Below are 21,839 nucleotides of genomic sequence, written 5' to 3'. Positions count from 1 at the left end.
TGACCAAATCAGGTGACTTTTGAATTTTCTTGCACGGCTGCACAGCATCACGTTCGTGCGAATTTTGAACTTGGCCATGGGGAGTTCGGCAGTCTTCTGAATCAATTTGTCGGGTACTTTCGCCTCCTTTCTATAGCCCTCGTTAGCTTTGGTTCACGGCATTGTTTGGTATTATTTCACCTCCTTTCTCTAGCCCTTGACTAGCTATAATTCACGGCATTGTTCAGTACTGTCTCGCCTCCATCCCCAGCGCTGGCCCGCTCAGTCTTTTTCGCGATCTTCTTCACTACTTCTTTGTCTGTTAATTCTTGCTTTCTGTTTTTTGCTTCAGTGCAACCCTGTCTTAAAACTATTAGATCGACTTCCGCTATCGTTTTTCTTTAAAAATCCCACCAAGAAAAATGGCATTCTGCCGCTACAAACCGAGGGTGCATGTCTCTGTGAACCTATTAGCTGGAGTATGGCCACCATCTTGCGCGACTCCGTCGTCGTCATCGCCGTCGTGAGTACGCGCCCACAAGCAATACCGCTAGCCATGATAACCATGAGAAAATCAATTCATGGGTTTCCTTTTCTTCCCTATATGGGTATGGGGCTCCGCTTGGCGGCCCTTTGGGCCGCCAGAGCTCCGCTATAATTTATTCAGCAGTATGCTGTTAAGAGCTTTTGACTTATCGGACATGCCCTCATTTTGATTGACAGTTTTTTAAGCGTTTGATTTATCCAACGGCCTTACATGCTGAAAGACTGTTGTGCGCATTCTTAAGAACATAATTGAGAAAACACTTTTCGGTTGGTTTATTATCGAACTCGTCATGGCTGCTCCAACATCTATCAGTTCACAAGGCACACAAATGTACTAAAGTTCACCCATGGCATTTACAGTAAACACAGTTTCCCCAGTAGCGGAACAAGTACAGACTGCAAATGTTGAAACTGAAGAGGAAAAGATAGATCGAAAGTGGTTAGATTTACTGAACCATCAAATGAATTTCTGTCTGGGTCTAGTCGCCCATGCTACCACATCAAGATGTGTCAATGAAGTGATCAAGGCTAACATTTTGGCACATCTTGGTCGCGTGATGGGTGATACTAAGAAGAGTTGAGAGGGGTTTCGCGAAATATGTGTCAATCTTAGGCAAACACTGTTTTCAGTTCCTCCTGGATTTGCAAAAGTGGAGTACAAGTTTACATATGTTCAACTGAGAAATCAGGCCCGAAAGAAGAAGCAACAGCTGCAGGAAGCCAATACACGATGGCTAGAGTACTTAGAAGGTTAAATACCCAAGGGTAGAACAAAAAAAGCTGAAGATTCCAAAGTAGTTGATGAAAACGAGTTACCTACGGAAACTAAAAAACGTAAGAGGGCTTCAAAAGCATCAAAGTCACTACAATCTTCAGTTGTAGCCGAGGTACATAACACGCCTCAAGAGAAACCACTAAAGTTAAAAATAAAAACAGCAAAGAAGCCTAAGCAAGCAGCGACTGCAAAAACAACAACAGCAGCAGTATCTCAGTCAGACCAGCAGCCAAGCCAGGTAGATTATCAAGCTTTGCTCCAAGAGCACCAGTTGGCCTAGCAAAACATCACACTAGAAGAACAACTGACACAGCAGATGGATTTTCAGCCTAATTTTGACGACCTTTTCAACGGCATCTAAGTTTACATGGATTACTTAATGAACATTTAAAACGTTTTTTTCTTTATACGAACTGAACTGTAATTAAAGTTTGACAAGCTATTTTCCTAGCATTTAGCCTTCATAGATCAAGTCAAGGACATTTGAAACATTGATTTCTTCTTTATGTTTCAAACTGTAATTGCATATTTTGCCACGTGTTAAATTTATTAGACAGATCTGAAACAGATCATTTCGTTGAAAATGTATTTTCGATTTATACGAAATTATTTTAGAACATTGTTTATTGAACATTGATGAAGTGAAGACAGAGCTGATGAAAGATGATGTAAGACTTAGGTGTTTGTGTGTGAAAATAAAACATGTTGACTTACAAAAGAGTCTGTTTTATGGAGTTGTGATTCATATGAACGAAAGCGCGAAACAGCAAGCATGCCTAAAGTTCGCCAAGCTAGAAAATGCCCAGGTTTCATTCATCTGCGAGCGGGGTGTAACTTACCGGTACCTGGGCACAAAAAACGAACACATAAAGAAGCCGGATGCAAATATGTCACGCTCAGGCCAAATTCTTTGAGTAAGCTGATAACATCGCTTTCTGGGCAGAAAAGTAAAACAACAAAGAAGAAAAGCCAACAAGCGCTTAGCAAAAGAAAAGGGTCTACAGAACTTTATGATATCATCAACGAAACTTTGACACCTACTTCCCAAGCGACAGTTAGGCACTCTGCGCATAAAAGAAAAATACCCGAACGTTTGGTGCAGGAGGGCAGTGGTAAAATAAGCAACCATGTGCGAAACATAGAGCAAGCATGCCTTATTCACCAGAAGCGTTATGGTAATCCTTAGATGGGAAACGGATATGCAGCACGTCTTTGATTCATGCTGTCAAACACACCTGATGATTAATTAATTAATTGATGCATTTAACAAAGAATGATTTTGTGAAGGTGAATTAATCAACATGACACGAGCATGGCACAAAGAAAAATTCTGAGTCCCCAACAGGAATCAAACTCATGACCTCCTGAACACCAGGCAGGCACTCTATCCACTGAGCTACGAGAACTCAAGGAGAGCGAGGTCATTTAACTGAGTTCATATATGATAGGTGTCCTGCATACTGCTAGGATCAATGCTATCGAATTCATCGTGAGTAGTGATAAGTTAATAAAGATGGTGAATTTTAAGCTCGGTAATGAAATGTGAAGGTGAATTAATCAACATGACATGAAGTGGGACAAAGAAAAATTCTGAGTCCCCGACAGGAATCGAACCCATGACCTCCCGAACACCGGGCGGGCGCTCTATCCACTGAGCTACAAGAACTCATGGAGAGCGAGGTCATTTAACTGAGTTCATATATGATAGGTGTCCTGCATACTGCTAGGATCAACACCATCGAATTCATCGTGAGTAGTGATAAGTTAATAAAGATGGTGAATTTTAAGCTCGGTAATGAAATGTGAAGGTGAATTAATCAACATGACACAAGCGTGGGACAAAGAAAAATTCTGAGTCCCCGACAGGAATCGAACCCATGACCTCCCGAACACCGGGCGGGCGCTCTATCCACTGAGCTACGAGAACTCATGGAGAGCGAGGTCATTTAACTGAGTTCATATATGATAGGTGTCCTGCATACTGCTAGGATCAACGCTATCGAATTCATCGTGAGTAGTGATAAGTTAATAAAGATGGTGAATTTTAAGCTCGGTAATGAAATGTGAAGGTGAATTAATCAACATGACACGAGTGTGGGACTCAGAATTTTTCTTTGTCCCACGATATAACATTGTGCCTAGAGTTGAAGAACTACCTACAGGCACAGAAACGATTGAACAAATCTTTGTGTTTTTAGAGTCGATCGTCAGAGAATTGAGAAATACTTCAAGTCCGAGGGATCAAGCACAATTTATTATCAATTCACCCATTATCATTCCTTTTCAAGAAATTGTACATCTTACTGCCAACGATCCACTCAACGAAGTGGAAAAAGTGCTTCAATCTCACACAGAATTGGACGTAAGTGACGGAACTTTTACTATAGATGTAGAGCACGTCTGCATTCCGTATGGCGGTGGGAGAAACGAAGCAAATAGGCGTAAGCAGTTTTTTAAAACTTCTGAAAACATACTTGTGAGTAAGAGATCCGTCATCACCATTCCACAGGAAGTCAATCCGTTTTGCGGTCCTGTGGCATTGTTGGTCGCCAAATATAGGTTGAGAAAGTCAAATTTTAGAGCTTGCAACATCAAGCGTGAAGGCTCCGTGAAGAAGCTTGTGCAAAAAGCCAGAGGTCTGCCGACAAGAGCAGGACTGCGCCACGGCAAATGCGGACTAAAAGAAATTGAACAGTTATCTTGTTTACCTGAATTTCGTGATTTTCAGGTCAGGGTCTACAACAAAGCGAGACAAAACATGCTTAGCCTTAAAATCAACCCTACCGAAACTGAACGCATCTTGTCGCTATATTATCACGATGAACATTTTGATGTGATTACGAAAGACAACGCTTTCCTTGGTCACAGTTTTTATTGCACGAAATGTGATCGCGCTTACAAGGCCAACCCACACGTTTGCGAAACGCGTAAATGCACCCAGTGTAAAAACTTTTGCAAACCCAGTACAGAGGTGATCAAGTGTCAATTTTGCCTTCGCTATTTCAAGGGGCATGATTGTTATGATCGCCATCGACATTATGCTGACAACACATCGCTTTCTACGTGTCAAAAGTGGAAAAAATGCAAGGTGTGTTATTTGCACGTTTCAAAAGATCTGCAAAAAGAACACGTTTGTTTGAAGTCCAAATGTAAAACTGCAATCACATCGTTGACATTTACACTCACAAATGCTACATTTAACAAGCTAAATTAACAGACAATCAGCGCAAAAAGTGCGATAAAAAAAATGGGGAGGCTTCTGTTCTTTGATGTGGAATCGATGGTAGAAAATGACGAAACAGTGAATGAGCCAATTTGTGTTGTTGCACAATTTGGAGGTACTGGACAGGAGAAGTTGTTTGAAGGGGTCGGTTGCGTGACGGAATTTTGTGAATGGCTATTTGAACATTGCGAGCAGAACGCTGAACCTTTGACAGTGATAGCTCACAACCTGGGTGGCTATGATATATTTTTCATTTTGAAATGGATTGTTGACAACAGAAGTAAATTACCGGAAATCCTATTTGACGGGGCACGTGTTATTACAATGAGCTTGTTTAATTTGTCCTTTAAGGATAGCTACAAATACTGGCCAACAGCGCTCTCCAACCTCCCCAGCCATTTTGATCTAGAGGAAGGGAAGGGATTCTTTCCACACAAGTTTAACACTAGACAAAATCAAAACTATGTAGGAGCACCGCCCACAGAGGAGCATTTTGCTCCCGAGCTGACCATGGATGAAAAGAAATACAAGGAATTTAAAGCCTGGCATAATGAAATCAATGAAGCGTTTGAGAATGGTACGTATGTGTACAATTTCAAAGCCAAGCAGATCAAATATTTCTGTCAAGATGTCACACTTTTGCGCTTAGCTGGTGGGAAGTATCGTGCAGAATACATGGAGAAGTTTGACATAGACCCGTGGACAGAAGCCTGCACTATGGCTAGCACATCCAATCTCATTTACCGCTGCGTCTTTATGGAGGACAATACAATTGGTATCATTCCCCCACATGGTTATCTTCCCAAAGATCAACAGAGTGGATTAGGCAGGCTTTACCTTAAGTGGCTTGACGAAACAGAATTTGACGGAGATTTAATGTACATGAGCAAACACGGCGAAGGTGAAAAGAGAATTCGCCTCAAAAGCGTTAATGCTAAAGTTGATGGTTTTGACCCAGTGACAAAAACAATAGTACAAGTCCACGGTTGCTTTTGGCACGGGCACGATAAATGCTACCAAGCTCACACGATCAATCAAGTGAAAGGAGTTAGTATGGGAACACTTTTTCATCAGAGTCAAACTCAATTGTGCCGGTTTCAGGAAGCAGGCTTTGACGTTCAAGTCGTTTGGGAGTGCGAAATCCGTCAAATGATGAAAAACAACACCGGTAGTATCAGAGATTGGATGGAAAATGAAAATGAGTCAGATTTCCTGCACGAGCCACTCAACCCGCGAGACGCTTTCTTTGGTGGACACACGGAAGCTGTGAGGCTGTACGTGAAAGATGAATTGCATTACTATGATTTCACTTCGCTCCACCCCTATGTTAACAAGTACGAAGCTTATCCCAAAGGTCACCCTTTAATCTACACGCAAGATTTTCACTACGACAGGGATGCTTATTTTGGCTTGACGAAATGCGATTTGTTAGCTCCGCAAGACCTGTTTCATCCTGTAATTCCTGTGCGCATACCACTGATCATCAATTACTTTGGAATCTTTGGCTTTTTTTGTTCTACTCTTGGATATTTCACCTTCTAAGTACTCTAGCTATCGTGTATTGGCTTCCTGCAGCTGTTGCTTCCTCTTTCAGGCCAGATGATTTCTCAGTTGAACATCTCTAAACTTGTACTCCACTTTCGCAAAACCAGGAGGAACTGTAAATGGTGTTTGCCTAAGATTGACGCATATTTCGCGAAACCCCTCGTAACTCTTCTTAGCATCACCCATCACGCGATCAAGATGTGCCAAAACGTTAGCCTTGATCACTTCATTGACACATCTTGATGTGGTAGCATGGGCGACTAGACCCAGACAGAAATTCATTTGATGGTTCAGTAAATCTAACCACTTTCGATCCATCTTTTCCTCTTCAGTTTCAACATTTGCAGTCTGTACTTGTTCCACTACTGGGGAAACTGTGTTTACTGTACACGCCATGGGTGAACTTTGGTACATTTGTGTGCCTTGTGAACTGATAGATGTTGGAGCAGCCATGACGAGTTCGATAATAAACCAACCGAAAAGTGTTTTCTCAATTATGTTCTTAAGAATGTGCGCCACAGTCTTTCAGCACGTAAGGCCGTTGGATAAATCAAACGCTTAAAAAACTGTCAATCAAAATGAGAGCATGTCCAATAAATCAAAAGTTCTCAACAGCATACTGCTGAATAAATAATTATAGGTTTTGTCCAAAACGTCGTTGGATAAATCACAAGTTAAGGATGACAATCAACAGTTGCTGTCGGAGAAATCAAAAGTTTAAACACTGTCAATCAAATAGGGAGTAGGTCAGATGAACCAAAAGCTCTCAGCAGCACACTGCCGAATAAATTATTGCATTTTTCAAAAACGTTTTCGGTTAAATCATAAGTTATAGATGTCAATCAAAAGTTGATCTTCAAAGCCTAACTGATACTCAACAAAGAAACTAAAGCATGTCAATCAAAAAATAAAGCTGGTTTATGAACTATATAATAAAAGTAATATGGATTTACAATTTTACACACGAGTTGTAGTTCAACTTTTACAGTTACAATAATGGAACACCAAGGAGATAATGTGTTTAAAAAACCAGAGGAGCCTCATCCAAAAAACACCTACTCCTTACGAAGAAGTAGTCAATAAAAGCATTTGCACAATAACATATTATTGTTTCTCATTACTTCGCTTTTGCAACCATTCACACTTTCATTTTCCAACCATCTACCGTCGCCATCTTGAATTCATTATCCATCCACTTTTGTCTCACTCTTTTCCCATACATTTCCTTTACCAAATGAAAAAATGGGAAATTGAGTCTATAAGCACCCCCTTTACTACTTATATAACAGTGACATTTTAAAAGGCACTCACCAAATACCTTTACATGATGTACGATGTACACCATATCAACATTCACAATTCTTTTTATCTTCATTGTAACTTTTTTGTGTCATTTTCCCTCACTTGGAGACAGGACTTCCACATTAGGTGATAATTTGCCTCTGGATTCTCTATGAATTCACAGGTAGTGATAACAATTAAATCATGACTAATTTTAGCCAAGGAGGCATTCAAATGTCAGATATTAATGTTCAGTTTATAACTTTACATTACTCTCGTATGTATGGGTTATTGACCAAGTGTGAGGTCAAGATGGCGGGATATTGGCCAAGTTCTTTTTTTGCGTGTTTATGGACCGAGACGGAGTCGAGGTTCATAAACTCGCAAAAAAAGAACGAGGCCAATATCCAGCCATCTTGACCGAACAAACTTGGTCAATAAAGGATTTATTATATCGCTGTTGCGGAAATTTTCCTTGCGGGACACGGCGGGTAGTCCCGAGCGGGCAAGATAGCTCCATCTTGCCCGCTCGGGTAGCCAATCACAGCGCAGGATTTGATTCATCTTGCCCGCTCACGGAGCTAGCCATATAATAAATATATATAACCTCTCAATTATTGCACCTGTAGACAGAAGGTGTGCTGGGGAAGAGATGTCCTAAACTTTTTGAACTCTTACTTGTAATAGGATGACTATTATGAACTACGATTCGCAACCAACACCAACATCAGGTTATGTATACACATGTATATTTTGTTGTCTTCTGTAATCATAAAAAAATAAAAATTTAAAACCCTCCATAAAGTTCATACTCAATAACACTGCTACATGTAGCACTGTTACTGGAAATTAATTTAACTGAAACTGTTGAAACAGCTCTATCAAAATTGTTTCTAGCGGTTAATGCAGGATAACAGAATATACATGTAGTACACAGCAAAGGCCAGAGACACATGTTGGTTATTAGTTAGGATTTGGTGAGCTTCTGTGCTAGGTATGGTGGAAAATAATGGACTATCAAAAATGAAGGTTCCTGAGACATTTTGACAGCACTATGAGGAATGAATATATAAATTTACAAAAGAAGGAGAAGTTCTTGCCCTGTCCAGTTCCCTGTCATAAAAATATCATTTATATACATTTATTACATATGGTTTGTGTTTAAAGCCGATATAATGCACACTCTGATTGGCTAATTCTAGGCATTATTTTCATTTACATGTTATACATCGATAATATCATAAAACATCACATGCGACTAAAATAATAAATAAAAAGAAATGCCTAATTCTTAATAATTTAAAAATAGGTAAAGTCTGCATGCGAGCCAAGTGGCCCATCAGGCCAGAGCTTATCCTGGTTTCAGTAGCATGAAGCGACTAGGAGTATTTCTACTCCCCCCTGGATGGGATGCTAGTCCATCGCAGGAATTTAAAAATACTTAACACTAAAACAGATCTAATTCTTTACTTGAAAATTATTCTCCCGTAATGCCCATGAGCCAATTACAGGCCTGCTAAAAGGTCCCAACACAAAGTAAAAGGAAATTAAGAAAACTATTGCTTTTTTCCTGAAAATTGTAGAGACTGAAAACAATGATTGAACGCTCTGAGAGTGCATTCTATCACCCTGAAGAGATAAAATTTAAGGAGAATAGAGAATTCACAAAGTTATATCACAAACAAACTGGTACCAGACAGGACAAAGGAAACAACCAGGAAGAAACTGAAACTTTCCTCGACAAGCAAAAAAGTATGCATGCACAACAAAGAAAACAGTCCGTGACATTCGGTTAATGAGTTAGTTAATAAAAAAATTAGTGTGGAGAAGAGAGCAGAGAGAGAGAGTGGAGAGAGGAGAGTGCTCTCACCAACTAAATTGTGTATATATGTATGTAAAAGTTATTTTTATTACCGAGAAATGGTCAGGGCAAGAACTTCTAAACCCTAAATTTTTTCTAAGTATGTAAATGTCATTTACACTGTTCAATTTACCGGGTAAAGCTCTTCGCATTTTTTTTTTCATTAGTACTATCTCACTTTTGAGGAACATTTCCATAACATTTCCATTTCCAGTGTAAATACTGCATTGGGGAATAACCTCTCATTAAGAAAATAGGGCCCATGTACCCCCAACCAAAAGCAGTGGCACTAATAAAATGAAATAGCAAATCAAAATCAAAGTAGAGCTTTATTTGCAGACAGAATTTACATGCATAATTGTCTACTCGACATTTGGACTATTATAAGCATTTCACTAAACCGAACTAATTGGACAGACAACAAAGTAAAACAAGGAAATCTACATTATACACACAATATGCATATCACTACATCTGAATATCAATAGCAAATCCCTTCTCAATGAAAGGTAACCAAATGAAAGAAAAAATAAAGAACATTTGTTTAAGCTTGCCATGTTAAAGTTTAATAATTATTCACGCTTAAATTTGAATATTACAGTGTGTATTTTTGCCAACGGCTTAATTTAGCTTCGCAGTCATTTTATTGGTGGTAGCTTTACCAGTCTTCAACCAAATTAACCTGGGAATTTACCCAAGCATTTTGCCAAACTGAATAAATTGAACTAACAAAACAAGGAAATTTCCATACTTTGTAATCACAGTATGCAAATCTTCACATAGGAATGTCAAAAGTAAATTTGGCAAATCCTGTTCGCTTCGGCTTAAAATGGTTTGTACACCTTTCTTGGTTTTCAACAACAGAAGAAGAAATTTTAGCAGTCTACGAGTCGGTTGTGCCAACTAACACAGAAAACTTCAAAACTTGCCCAGCTATGTTTACGAATATGGTTGTGGTTAAGCTTGTTTTCAGATGTCAGGTTATAAGCTCAAGTTGACGACAAAAATTGACAGAAAACTTTATTTGTTTACAACTTACAACAACCTCCACAAAACGACTCACTTGTTATTGTTTAGAGATGAGCAAAATTAAAACGGTGTAATTTATAAAAAATGTCTCACAGCATGGCTTCAAATAAGGAAGACTTTAAGAAGGATTCCAATTGAAAATAAGCTTATATCGCCGAGGCAACTTGTTAATTTTCATAGCAAACACCACAACAAAAGTCACTTACTGCAAGTTAGCAATTCAGTTCAGCCAGTGTTAATCTTCTAGGCAGAAACTTGCAGTAAAAGTTGTGAAGACTGAACTGAACTAATTTTTTTGATAGATCAACAAATCAACCACTTTTTTCCACTGTGTTTACTGTTTTGTAATTTCTCTAAACACTCAGGCACATTTGATTTCTCTTGTTTATCACCTGACCAAATCATGAGACTTTTCTTGCTCGGTTGCACAGCGTCACGTCGCATGAATTTTAAAACTTGGGACTACAGTCTTCTGAGTCAATTTGTCGGGTACTTTCACCTCCTTTCTATAGCCCTCATTAGCTTTGGTTCAGGGCAGTGTTCGCTATTCTTTCACCTCCTTTCTCTAGCCTTTGACTCACTATAATTCACGGCATTGTTCAGTACTGTTTCACCTCCTTCCCCAGCGCTGGCCCACTCTTTTTTGCGATCTTCTTTGCTACTTCTTTGCCTGTTAATTCTTGCTTTCTGTTTTTTTGCTTCAGTGCAACCCTATCTTCAAAACATTAGATCAACCTCCGCTATCGTTTGTCGACATAACAAATAGAAATGAGTTTTCTTTTCTTTAAAAATTCCACCAAGAAAAATGGCATTCTTCCACTACAAACCGAGGGTGCCTGTCTGTCAACTTATTAGCTGGAGTATGGCAGCCGTGTTGGGCAACTCCGCCATCGGTGTGCGTACGTACCACGAGCAGTACCGCTAGCCATGAAAACCATGAGAAAATCCATTCATGGGTTTCCTTTTCTTTCCCATATGAGTATGGGGCTCCGCTTGGGTGCCCTTCGGGCCGCCAGAGCTCTGCTATGAAGAGCATTTTGACCAATTGCGTCATTTTTAGATGGCCAAGCAAAAACTTCAATTTCGAAGTCATCTTTATGGACACAATTCAACCTGTCTCATAACACAAATTATTCTTAGACATCGTGCACTGTACATTTAAGCAATAATTTAAGTCATACCTTAGAATAAGCCTTTGCTGTAGATGACACAATCGGCCCGAGCAGATGATTTTGGCAAAATGTTGGCCTTCAAGGAGAAACGACATTTCTAGTCTTGCATTCGAAATTTCAGCAACATTGGGGAATAAATGGACAAAAGCCATCATTACTTATTCCTTGGTTATCTCTTTTTATTATTTAATTATATCTCTTCTTTCTTTCAAAAAGAGGGAACAACTCCTGACTGAAACGATAAATGGACGCCTGGAACGAAACGCAAGTGTAACATTTGTGGCGTCATGCCATGCATGCAAATATCAACCCAGTTCACAGTTTTAAACCGCTGCATTTGAACTTTTCCTCTCCGTTGTTATAGAAAAAGATACATAGTGAGGAAAAATGGTCAAGAAAGAAGTATCAAAAGTTGCTCTGGCTTATCTGTCAAATTTTATAGGGCGATTTTGGATTGTGAAACTACCGTTCATGACTTGATGACTTGTCACAAGTCAAGTCGTCTTCTCTGGCTGATTTCTAGAAGACTGTGTCATCTATAACCGAGGCCTATTCTGAGGTATGATCTAATTTACTGCTTTAGTGTACAATACACGATGTCTAAGAACAATTTGTGTTATGACACATGTCGAATTATGTTTAATAAGATGACTCCAAAATCGAAGTTTTTGCTCGGTCATCTAAAAATGGTGCAATTGGTCAAAATGCTCTTCATAGTTTTTCATCCAGCGGGCTTAATTTTCACAGGCCAAACTATCCATTTAGATATGGTATACCCATAGCATAGGTCTTTTTTATTGAGAAATTGGTACAGTGGTAGAATTACGACCCTCTCAAATCAGTTGAAATTTGGTTTGTACATGTATATTAAATTGTAAGTTGTATTTTTAAAATGGCCAGAAAGTAGACAAAATGTATTTACTTCAAGATGATATTTAGTTTGGAGAAATGACCAAAGTGTAAATTACAACCTGTGTGAATATGAATTCAAGGCAAGTTTCCTTCTTTCTGTACTGACCTGTTGACAATGCTCAATCATTTTGTATAAATCTCATCGGCCATCTTGGTTGATCAAGCGCTACAGTATTTAGAACTTTCCTAGATTTCACCAAAATGTGAACTCGTTGGAACCTTTAAAGTATATTTCTGAAAATAGTTCACCAAAAGGGTCTTTTAAGGCAATAGAAGAAAATTCGAATTTTCGCTCCTGTCACCAAGTTCTCCGTGTTTACTGGCAGTGACTCTTAAGTATTTCTTGCTTATATCTCTTCGCAAGAGAGTCAGCCTTAGACTTCAATAATGTCGAGAGAAGAATCTTGACATCTGGTTTTTCATTGGCCGGTAAGCTACTCCAAACATCATCTGTGATGAGAAAGGTGAAAAGAAACTAAAAGACATCTACTGACAAAATAGGCAATGAACAAATGCTCAAAAGTATACCAATTCAGCTACCAATGGCAAGTGTCTACAAAACCATTGCAACCAGGTAACAAGCCAGCTAAGGCCAGTGCCTCCTTCTGCTGAATACTTTCAAGGACAAGGATCCCACTTGAAAAATTTACCATGCAAACTTCATACGCAAAGCTAAAATGAGCCCAGTAAATCTATCACTACCTAATAACAAATTGGAATTCCACCCATGCTTAAAAGCAGAAGCGTTGAACGACTTATGGAGCCTTATAATCCACAATAAATCTAGTAAATTAAGAAAGAACAGCACAACTTACCGTGGCCATCAGGCCCCAGATACATGGAAATAATGAATAACCCTAGTAATTAGGACTACGGGGAGTACAACAAGGCAATTTTCGCCTTCTAAATTTTGAACGAAAAAATCCACACCACTACATCATGGATTCCAAAACCTACAGAAAAACTTATCAACCTTCTTATTATAATTATTAGCAAAACAGTCCACGGAGTGAACCCCCCAGCTACCCTCTAAAGGGACGAAGCAAGAGTCAGAAATCTGCCTGTCATCCCACAGCTGGCAGCCCAAGCCCACAATACGAGGAGTTATTATTTTTTATCTTTTTTTTTTTTACTTTTGTGGAAACATTCAGCAAAACATGACATACGGCCAACATATACTACTACATAACGACCAATTTTAAATACATGAATCATGACACTCACATAGCAGCATGTGGAGGTTGTGTTACAACAGTGTATATTTATAAAGGTTTGTATGGGGAAAAACAGAAATTAACATTATAGCTGAAATTGTGATATTTTGGCAATAGAATTGACTTACCTCAATGCCTTGTTGTCTTTTCTATTGTCATCTTGCTTCTCAGCTTTCTCAGCTTGATCTGAAGCTTTTTAAACACGGAGCGATCCTATATAACGAGGCTGAGGTGTTCAGCCTGTCAATCACAAATCCCAATGGACGACCAGTGCTCCCATTTGATTGGCTTATTCACTCAGGTCTAATTTTAGCACATTGCCACGAAATTTGGTAGAATGATCGAGTGTAATTTTCTGTTATATTTTACAAGTAAGTAAACAATGCCTTTGAACTAAATGAACAATAGCTTCAGGAGAAGAGTTTGCAAAGAAAATTGCCTTTTTTAATTTCAACTTCATAATTTTGTTCCTCCACTTGCAAAAGCCTATCATATGAATTCAGGTTGTTCACTCAAATTTATAAAATGCCGTGTCTAGTTCTTTTCATGCCAGACTATCTTTGCTCCTTTGAGGATTTACACGTTTACGCAATAAGTTTGGAAACTAAAACTTGTAAAAAAACACCCAGATACAAGCAGACTGCGAAGGTAATATATTACATCTATGATAATATGGTTATTCTTTGGCCAAAGTTATCTGGAAGAGATTCGATGAGGTGAACATTGGCTACTGTTGTACTCTTGCTGCTAATATTCAGTCGACCCTTTACGAACACACGCAATTTTTTTTGTTGCATTCAGCCATGAGTTTTCCCTTCTCCTTTCTAACGTCAATATTTAGGCAAAATCTCACATTGCCATTTTTCAAGTTCTCTTGTTTCTTCATAGTACTTTTTGTTTCCAATTTCTTTGCTCTGAATATAGAACAGTTGAGGAATAACTCAGCGTTGTTCAGTTTGCAATTTGTTTGCACCATCATTACCCTCATAAACCTGAATAATTTTAAATATCCCACCAAAATCCGTCTGACTGTGTTCACAGGCTCTCCAAAATCACCTCTTAGGAGATTTGTTTTCATTCTGGGCATGCTAAGATAAATAGAAACAGATGGCTTGTTGATCGCAGGCATCAGGTTTGTTATTTTAGTTAGCAACAAAATTTGAATGTTCTGTGAAATTATTAAAGTGACAAAGATCATTCATCATTTTTGTTCTTCCAAAGGCATCTTCCAAAGTGTAAATATAAGTTTTATTTTCACTGTATCTTTACTATTTCCCTTATGTTATTCTACATAAATGACTCCGTTGTTTTAGCGAAAAAATGCTATTTCTCCACAACCTCTGCTCTGCGACCGTTATTTTGGCTTAACCACCATTGCACAAAAAAGCCAACAAAGTGCTTCAAAGGTGGCTTGTCCTTACCTATGGTAGGATCGCTCCGTGTTTAAGTGAGTTATGGATTTTTGGTTTTCCACTCCTAAGAAGAAGTAAAGGCTAAACACTCAATTCTGGACTGCCTGCTGCTTGAAGCCAAAAAAACCTTGATCAAAAGCATGCCAGCCACCCCAATTCCTATGCAGAATAGTAGTAGAGAGTTAAGCGTTCCCTTTCAGTTAAATTCCAAGCCAAACTCATCTCCATAGCGTACGCTACAAAGCTCTGAATCAAAGCCAGCCAGTCATCCGCACTTAGTAATTATGCTGCCAGGACCCGCCTCGACACATTCGAAGCCCGAACAGAATGCCGGGCAAACAAATTGACCCTGGCCAGGGGAAGGAAGCGCACAGTTCTCAACACAATTTTTTGTCAAATTTGGTCTTATAACTGTCCACTTATCGGTAGCAAAGAAGTTATAACATTATTTGAAATAAGTTTTCTGTACTAGGGTGCTGAAAGATTGTGTTTAGACAGTGGAGCAAAGTACATTGCACATTGAGAACTATATAAATTGTGTCAAGTTTCACTGAATGTGTACATCAAAGTAAAAAATAAATAATAACTCCTCACATCATGACCTCAGGCCACCTTGGGTCATCCACATCATAGGCGACTAATATAATCAGCTCTGTCAATTTCAGTACGAGGGATCCAGTGAAAGTTCCAACCCAATACTATTATCAGCACAAAACTGAACAATTTCCAAAACAATAACTTGCAAATCACTTTTCGTGCTCCCCATCTGTACAATTTTGCATGCATATAGACTATCAGAAAACCAGTTAACATAAGAACGACTGCAGGGCAAACAATAACAGACTTCTCCCTCCATGTGGAACTTTTACCACGTTCTTCCACATCCCATAGCTTATGACATACTTGCTCACCATTAACATCGAGGTGAGCCCCGCACCCTGTCGCACTTGCATCCGAATAAACAACATAATTAGAAGTTTTAGATGAACAAATTGTAACTAATTTAATTTTCAACCGATCTGAAGTAACCTTCCAAAAATCAAGTTCCCTTGTACAATATTGATCTAAGCCAGTCCTGCACAGACGTGACAGATGTGGAACAGTACCTGGCCATAATCCTAGAGATATTACCAAAAACTGCCCCAACAGGGATAATTTTACCTACAAGGGAAGATAACTGTCACAGAGACAAAACGATCACCAAGAATATTTGTAACAAACTCTGCATTTCTCAAATCAGACAAATTATTTTTAGCTAAGATAGAACAGGAACCTTGATCAATGTCGGTCAGCCAACCATCATCGAGAAATAATGCAATATTTACCTAATTAATCCTCCAGCATTTCTCGAGCAGCTCTTGAGCCATTTTGTGAATATATGGGGCTGAAAACAGCCCAAATGGTAGAGCAGTAAAAATAGCACAATACGTTTTCACCTGGGAATCTCCATGCAAACTCTAAGTTTGGGTGAATATCTATATGATGGTAGCCACTCATAAGGTCAAACCTAATCATGTAAGCCCCCTTTTGAACATGAGATAAAGCAATCTTCCAGTCCTCATACTTAACCCTTTGTTTAACAATAAATTTATTAATGTAGCGAAGATCAAGGATAAGGCTCTTTTTACCTTTGGAGTGAACGGATACGCTTAAGGGATTAAAGACGTTAGGTGGATTCAGGACCTCCATAATCCTGTGCAAATGCAAGAGTTCCATAATAGACTGTTCGCATCACAAACACAATTTTCTTTATTCATTAACAACGACTGATTTTATAACATGGAGGAAGATTCTCGCTCCGAGCATCATACTGGTCATCCTCACTTTGGCTGAGCTGGACTGGGGCCTCTCTTTGTTCAGCACATTCCAGCGGGAACAGGAAGTTGAGTGTACGGTTTAGTAACTTTCCTGATGCTGTGCAGACTGCACCTGCTCTGATTTCCCCGGTTGTACTTGAAATGAGTTCCTCTACAACGGCTAACTTCTAGGTACCTCATTGCAAATTTTTCTTTAGAAGTACAACATCTCCCTTACAGTATTGTGAAAAAGTAATGCAAACGAACGTTGGCAAAATTCGCACTTTTCGTGGCTTTTTGAGGAAATTTCGCATGAAAAGTAATCTCTTCGACAATTCGCGATATTTCGCCGCATTTTCGTGACGTCTATTGTTTTGATCCGCATGAACTTTCATGCAATAGTTCGCGGTGTGCGGTAATATACTGTGAACTGTCAAGCGATTATTTGTTCTACTCAGAAGTTCGAAGCGAATTTTCAAGCGAAAACTCATGCAGTTTCATGCAAAGTTCACTGTGATGTAAATAGGAATCATCCTTCTCGATGTTGTGTTGTCGCGGCCTGAAACATAAGCTCGATTACCAGTCGCTGTTCGGGAAAGGAGTTCGAGAGAGCGGCGGAAATTGAGCCTACCTGAAACACAGCCAGGACATGTTTAGAGATTTAAATTCGGTGTTAAATTGAGCAACTTCTCTTTAAAACTCACCTGTACTTGACTTGTACAGCTGTACTTGAAATGAGTTCCTCTACAACGGCTAACTTCTAGGTACCTCGTGGCGAATTTTCCTTTAGAAGTACAACATCTCCCTTACATGTAGTAGTTTGGGTTGAGGATTGTGTCCTGGGAGCTTTTAAGTGTTTTTGGGTCCGTTCACGCAAACTCAGTACATACTCTTCAAACCATAGCTTCCAAAACACGTCAAGATCTTTCTGACCTTTAGGCCACATGTCAAGGAGTTTTTGTGAAGAACTCAACTCGCTATGGAAATCTGGGTCTTGTTGTCGATCTTCTACTAAGGATGGTATGCCAGTTTTGGGGTTTAGGCTGAGGAGATTTCCTGGGATGAGTGTGAATCCAGAGCTGAAGTCAGCTCCTACATAGACCAATGGCCAGGAATTCACAACTGCTTCGACTTCTTTTACAATGATTTCCAGTTGAACCATAATGAGACAAATCTTTCCAATACTCTTTCGAAGAGACTGCTTTACAACTCCGTTAAGTCTTTCATTAAAACCACCCATCCAGGGGGCCAGTTCAATGATGAAGTTCCACTTTATGGCTTCATTGGCCAGGTATCTTTGTGTGTCAGGACTTGTCATAGAGTTGCCATGCTTCCTCAACAGTTGACTTTACTACTTTGAACTCAACTGGGAAGCATTGTCAGAAATTATCTGTTTCAGTTTTCCACGTGTGGAAACAAATCTTGCTAGGCATAACAGGAGTTGTTTGGATGTCATGTGACTTCTGAGTGGATAGCCCTAACAGCTAAACAAGTAAACAGACACAACCAGACTTTTTGGGTTGCTGATGGCAGACTGACTTTCACATACAAGATAGTCAAGACCAGTGTAGGTAAAGGGGAGTGATTCTTCTATTCTTGATCGTGGATAAGGAGCCATTGTGGGCATTCTGTATGTTCTTCCTTGATGTCGTCTGCATCTCAAGCAGCTTAGTAGAACTCTTCTTAAAGATGATCTTCCTTGTATCCAGAATTCTCTTCTGATAGCTGCTAATGTGTGAGATACACCTGCATGCATCAACTTTTCGTGGAAGCTCTTGACGATTAAGCTTGTAAAGACGTGGTTCCTTGGAAGGAGTTTTGGGAACACAGTATGTTCTTGGAGGTTTTCACTGATCAATCTACCATGGCACCTTAGTACTCTGTTTTCGTCCAGCTGCAGGCCTAATTGGATCTTCAGATTGTTTCTTGAATTATCTTTGACCGCATTGATTTCTGGTGTGAACGCACTCTTTTGGACATACTTCTCCAACATGACCTTTGCTTGGCTTATTTCCTCTGATGTTAGCTGTCCTTTGATTATACTCTTCTGTAGTTTTCGGATAAATCACAGATCTTAAGCACTCACTCTGAGTAGTTTGGTTAACGAATAGTAATTTCTTTCGCTGATACCAAAGGGGGCAACTGGCTTGTCAAAGGGTTGAAGGATGAATTCAAAATCAGTTGGCACCCATGATGGTGTTGGCCCATGTAAAGTGCCCCCCTGGTTATAGGCTCATGTACCCATATAAGCCCCCCTCTAGCTTTCCTTGTTTTGAATCCGTTTTGTCATTATGATGTTTTCAAGCTTAATTACCAGTAGATGAAAAACCTGTTTTGATCAACATGTGTAGCTCGTTTTGAGACAGTTTTTTTATTCCGGTTATAAGCCCCCTCGAATATTAGCCCCTCCGTTTATAAGCCCACCTAAAGCCCTTACGAAGTTGTATAAGCCCAGGGCTTACAAGCGGCAGTTTACGGTATCAAAATTAGTAGGTACATATATGGGTAGAATGTTCTGTTTTTATTTTCACAAATCTTGCTTATTGCAGATTGTTTTTCCAAATGGCTCCATAGATCCATGGCATGCACTCGGGATAGTGAGGAATGTTTCTACTACAGAACAGGCTGTTTACATCCAAGGTATGAAGGGAGTTACTGGGAGGACTTGAATCTCATCATACATATGTGATAACCATATTGTGCATCATATTGACGAGGTAGATGCTACCTATGTCTCATGCAAAATTTAATCTAATAAACATATGCACTTATTGACAGAGTGAGGGCCAGACTGAAATATTCGGCTTGAGGTTAGCACGTACGGAACGCATTAAGGTCACGTCCAGCCCGACCTCGCTCAGTCAATAAGCACTTTAGCATATGCCCAATATGTTGTTAGCTTCCGATAAAGTTGGGAATTTCTTCATTTGTGAGTAATGTCGACTTTCTTTCTGTGCTTTCAGAGTAAGTTGGCGACTGAAGTAGTTCTCAATTGCACAGTTTGCCAGGATAGTAAAATTAGCTGTCAGAATGTTCACTTCCATTACCATTTTGAACAAAACAAAATTTTGTGTGCTTAAATTGTGTCTATTAACTCACATAGATTTTGCAGTGCCGTACGCTTTTCTAGTTACGTCCAGCCCTAATACTTTGACTTGTTACTTTTACGGCCCTCACACGGGACTTTTTTTTCTTGTTGTTTTCCAAGGATAAAGCGCGCGGGGCCTGACGGGTCACATGATAACTAGATGCTCTAAAGACCATTTACTCAAGCTTCCTAATGCAATATTAAGTTGTACTTTTACAAGTAAGCTTAAACTCAGCATCGGAAATGTCAGAATAAGGCCAATACAAGAATACCTGTTTCTGTTTGTAGAAAAACAAAGATGACCGTTCTAAAACCGGGATGAAATCTCCACATACATGATTTACCTATACAAGCAGCAATTTGATTTGTTGTGTATAGCAGCCCTGATGTGATTCAGGTGTGACATGCATACATCTCTAACTCATCCACTCATAACATAGTCCCATACCCATTGACTAAGAGGTATTTTTTTACAAAAAAAATTACTCAAAAATAATATTAACTAAGGTTTAAAATGGTTTAATAAAAACTATGTAAGTTTGTGCTTAAAAAATCATTTTTGGCACAAGTTCCTTGAGCTCACTTGGCAGTGAGGTCCAATCGGTGATTGTTTTATAATAAGTTTTCTTTCTGCCCCATAAATTTGGGCATGTAACCATATCAGGTATTACAACCGAGTTGTTGGCTCATTGTAGATCTGAATGCATCAAAATGTTGGGGGATCTCTCTCTTCATTGCATCTTGCACAAGACAACACTGATGACCAAAACGCCTCACATGTAATGGGACCCACTGCAACGATTTCAGGGTCTCAGTTGATGTCTTTTTGACCCCCTTTTGCCTTTGCAATCTTTTTTGCAAAGCGATTTTGTAATGATTGCAACTGTTTCATCTGTGTTGTTAGACCAGGCTTATCTCCCCAGACAATATCTGCATAATCTAGGTGTGGTAGGATAAGGCCAGTAAAGTATGCTGTGCGACTTTTCTTTTCTTTTTCTTAAACCAATAGATAGGAACACTATATCCATAATTCTGGGAAATATGTTTCCTCGGCTACTTAGGGATACAACTAGGGCATCGATTGGATAGTTTTTCTTCAGTCCTTTCGCGTCCAGGAATTCCTGGCCTTGCTACATTGATCATGAGGTATTCTCCCTTCACACTCCTTTCTGTTTCCCTGTGTTTTCAAGCCATTTTCTCGTGCAGTTGACTATGTGCAACCAGCTATGTACGTGGATGGGTTCCTGGTGGATCTCCTTTTACAATCCCCATGCATTCCACAGTGTAGGTCAGCGTGAAACAAATGCCAGAAATCCATCTGTGTCTGCAGGCTACACACCCATCGCCAAATACAATATTAAAATTACGCTTGAACTTTAGCATGAATAATTGCGTTCGACAAAAAAAGAAGGCAGTCCTAATGCGGACTGGAGTGAGATTTTTTGGGATAAGGAATGGATGGATGAGTTTTGGGACACAAAATTGGCCTCCCCACAGAATGCACCAGGAACGAACATAAATGACATGATTGCAAACAACATGCTTACGAGTCAGTCTTGAGTTTTCAATCATTCGCTCATTTGCAGTTATGATTCTGTGCCATGCAAATCATCACAAACGTGGCCTGTTTCATCGGGATGCGAGATGACTGCTTTTGTGACATAACTAAGACAATTATTTATCTTATATGTTCACAAACACGACTTTGAATCGCCTTGGCTTTGGGATATTAATTGCTATATTTCATTTGCTGTATTTCTATTGTGTGCAAAGCTCACACTAAGTTGGCAGCTAAAAGTTTGTCTGTTTACGAGAGTCATGTGATCAAAAGGAATTTTACTAAGATGACTGAAAACTAGTTTAGATCCTATATATAAGAAGATTGGGTGCTAGTTGGCTTGTGCGAGTGGATTTTCTGCATCCTTTGTGTTGGCTGCTTCACTTTTGTGTACCATTTATCTGTTTTAAGATACTTCATTTTTATTTTCCAAGCTCTCAGTTGCCAA

General features: G+C 39.3%; 1 protein-coding gene and 1 pseudogene across 8 annotated transcripts in view; one reads left to right on the top strand and one right to left on the bottom strand.

The window, feature by feature from the left end:
• Positions 1-21,839, top strand: part of LOC110066520 (putative serine protease K12H4.7) — a 149,629-nt gene that overhangs the window by 96,367 nt on the left and 31,423 nt on the right. For 3 of the 8 annotated variants that reach the window (XM_089293417.1, XM_089293416.1, XM_020773745.2), the window contains exon 8: positions 19,295-19,385. The exons of 1 other annotated variant lie outside the window; for it this stretch is intronic. In XM_089293417.1, coding sequence (XP_089149543.1) covers positions 19,295-19,385 — 91 coding nt within the window. 4 more of the 8 variants (XM_020773749.2, XM_020773747.2, XM_020773746.2 and 1 more) reach the window with 4 other exon arrangements.
• Positions 17,506-18,201, bottom strand: LOC149109283 (uncharacterized; annotated as a pseudogene).

The sequence above is a fragment of the Orbicella faveolata genome, unplaced genomic scaffold (assembly GCF_042242905.1).
Source record: "Orbicella faveolata isolate gen_17 unplaced genomic scaffold, um_ofav_v1 contig_25, whole genome shotgun sequence".
NCBI lineage: Eukaryota > Metazoa > Cnidaria > Anthozoa > Scleractinia > Merulinidae > Orbicella > Orbicella faveolata.
This window is presented reverse-complemented; position numbering and strand designations above follow the sequence as displayed.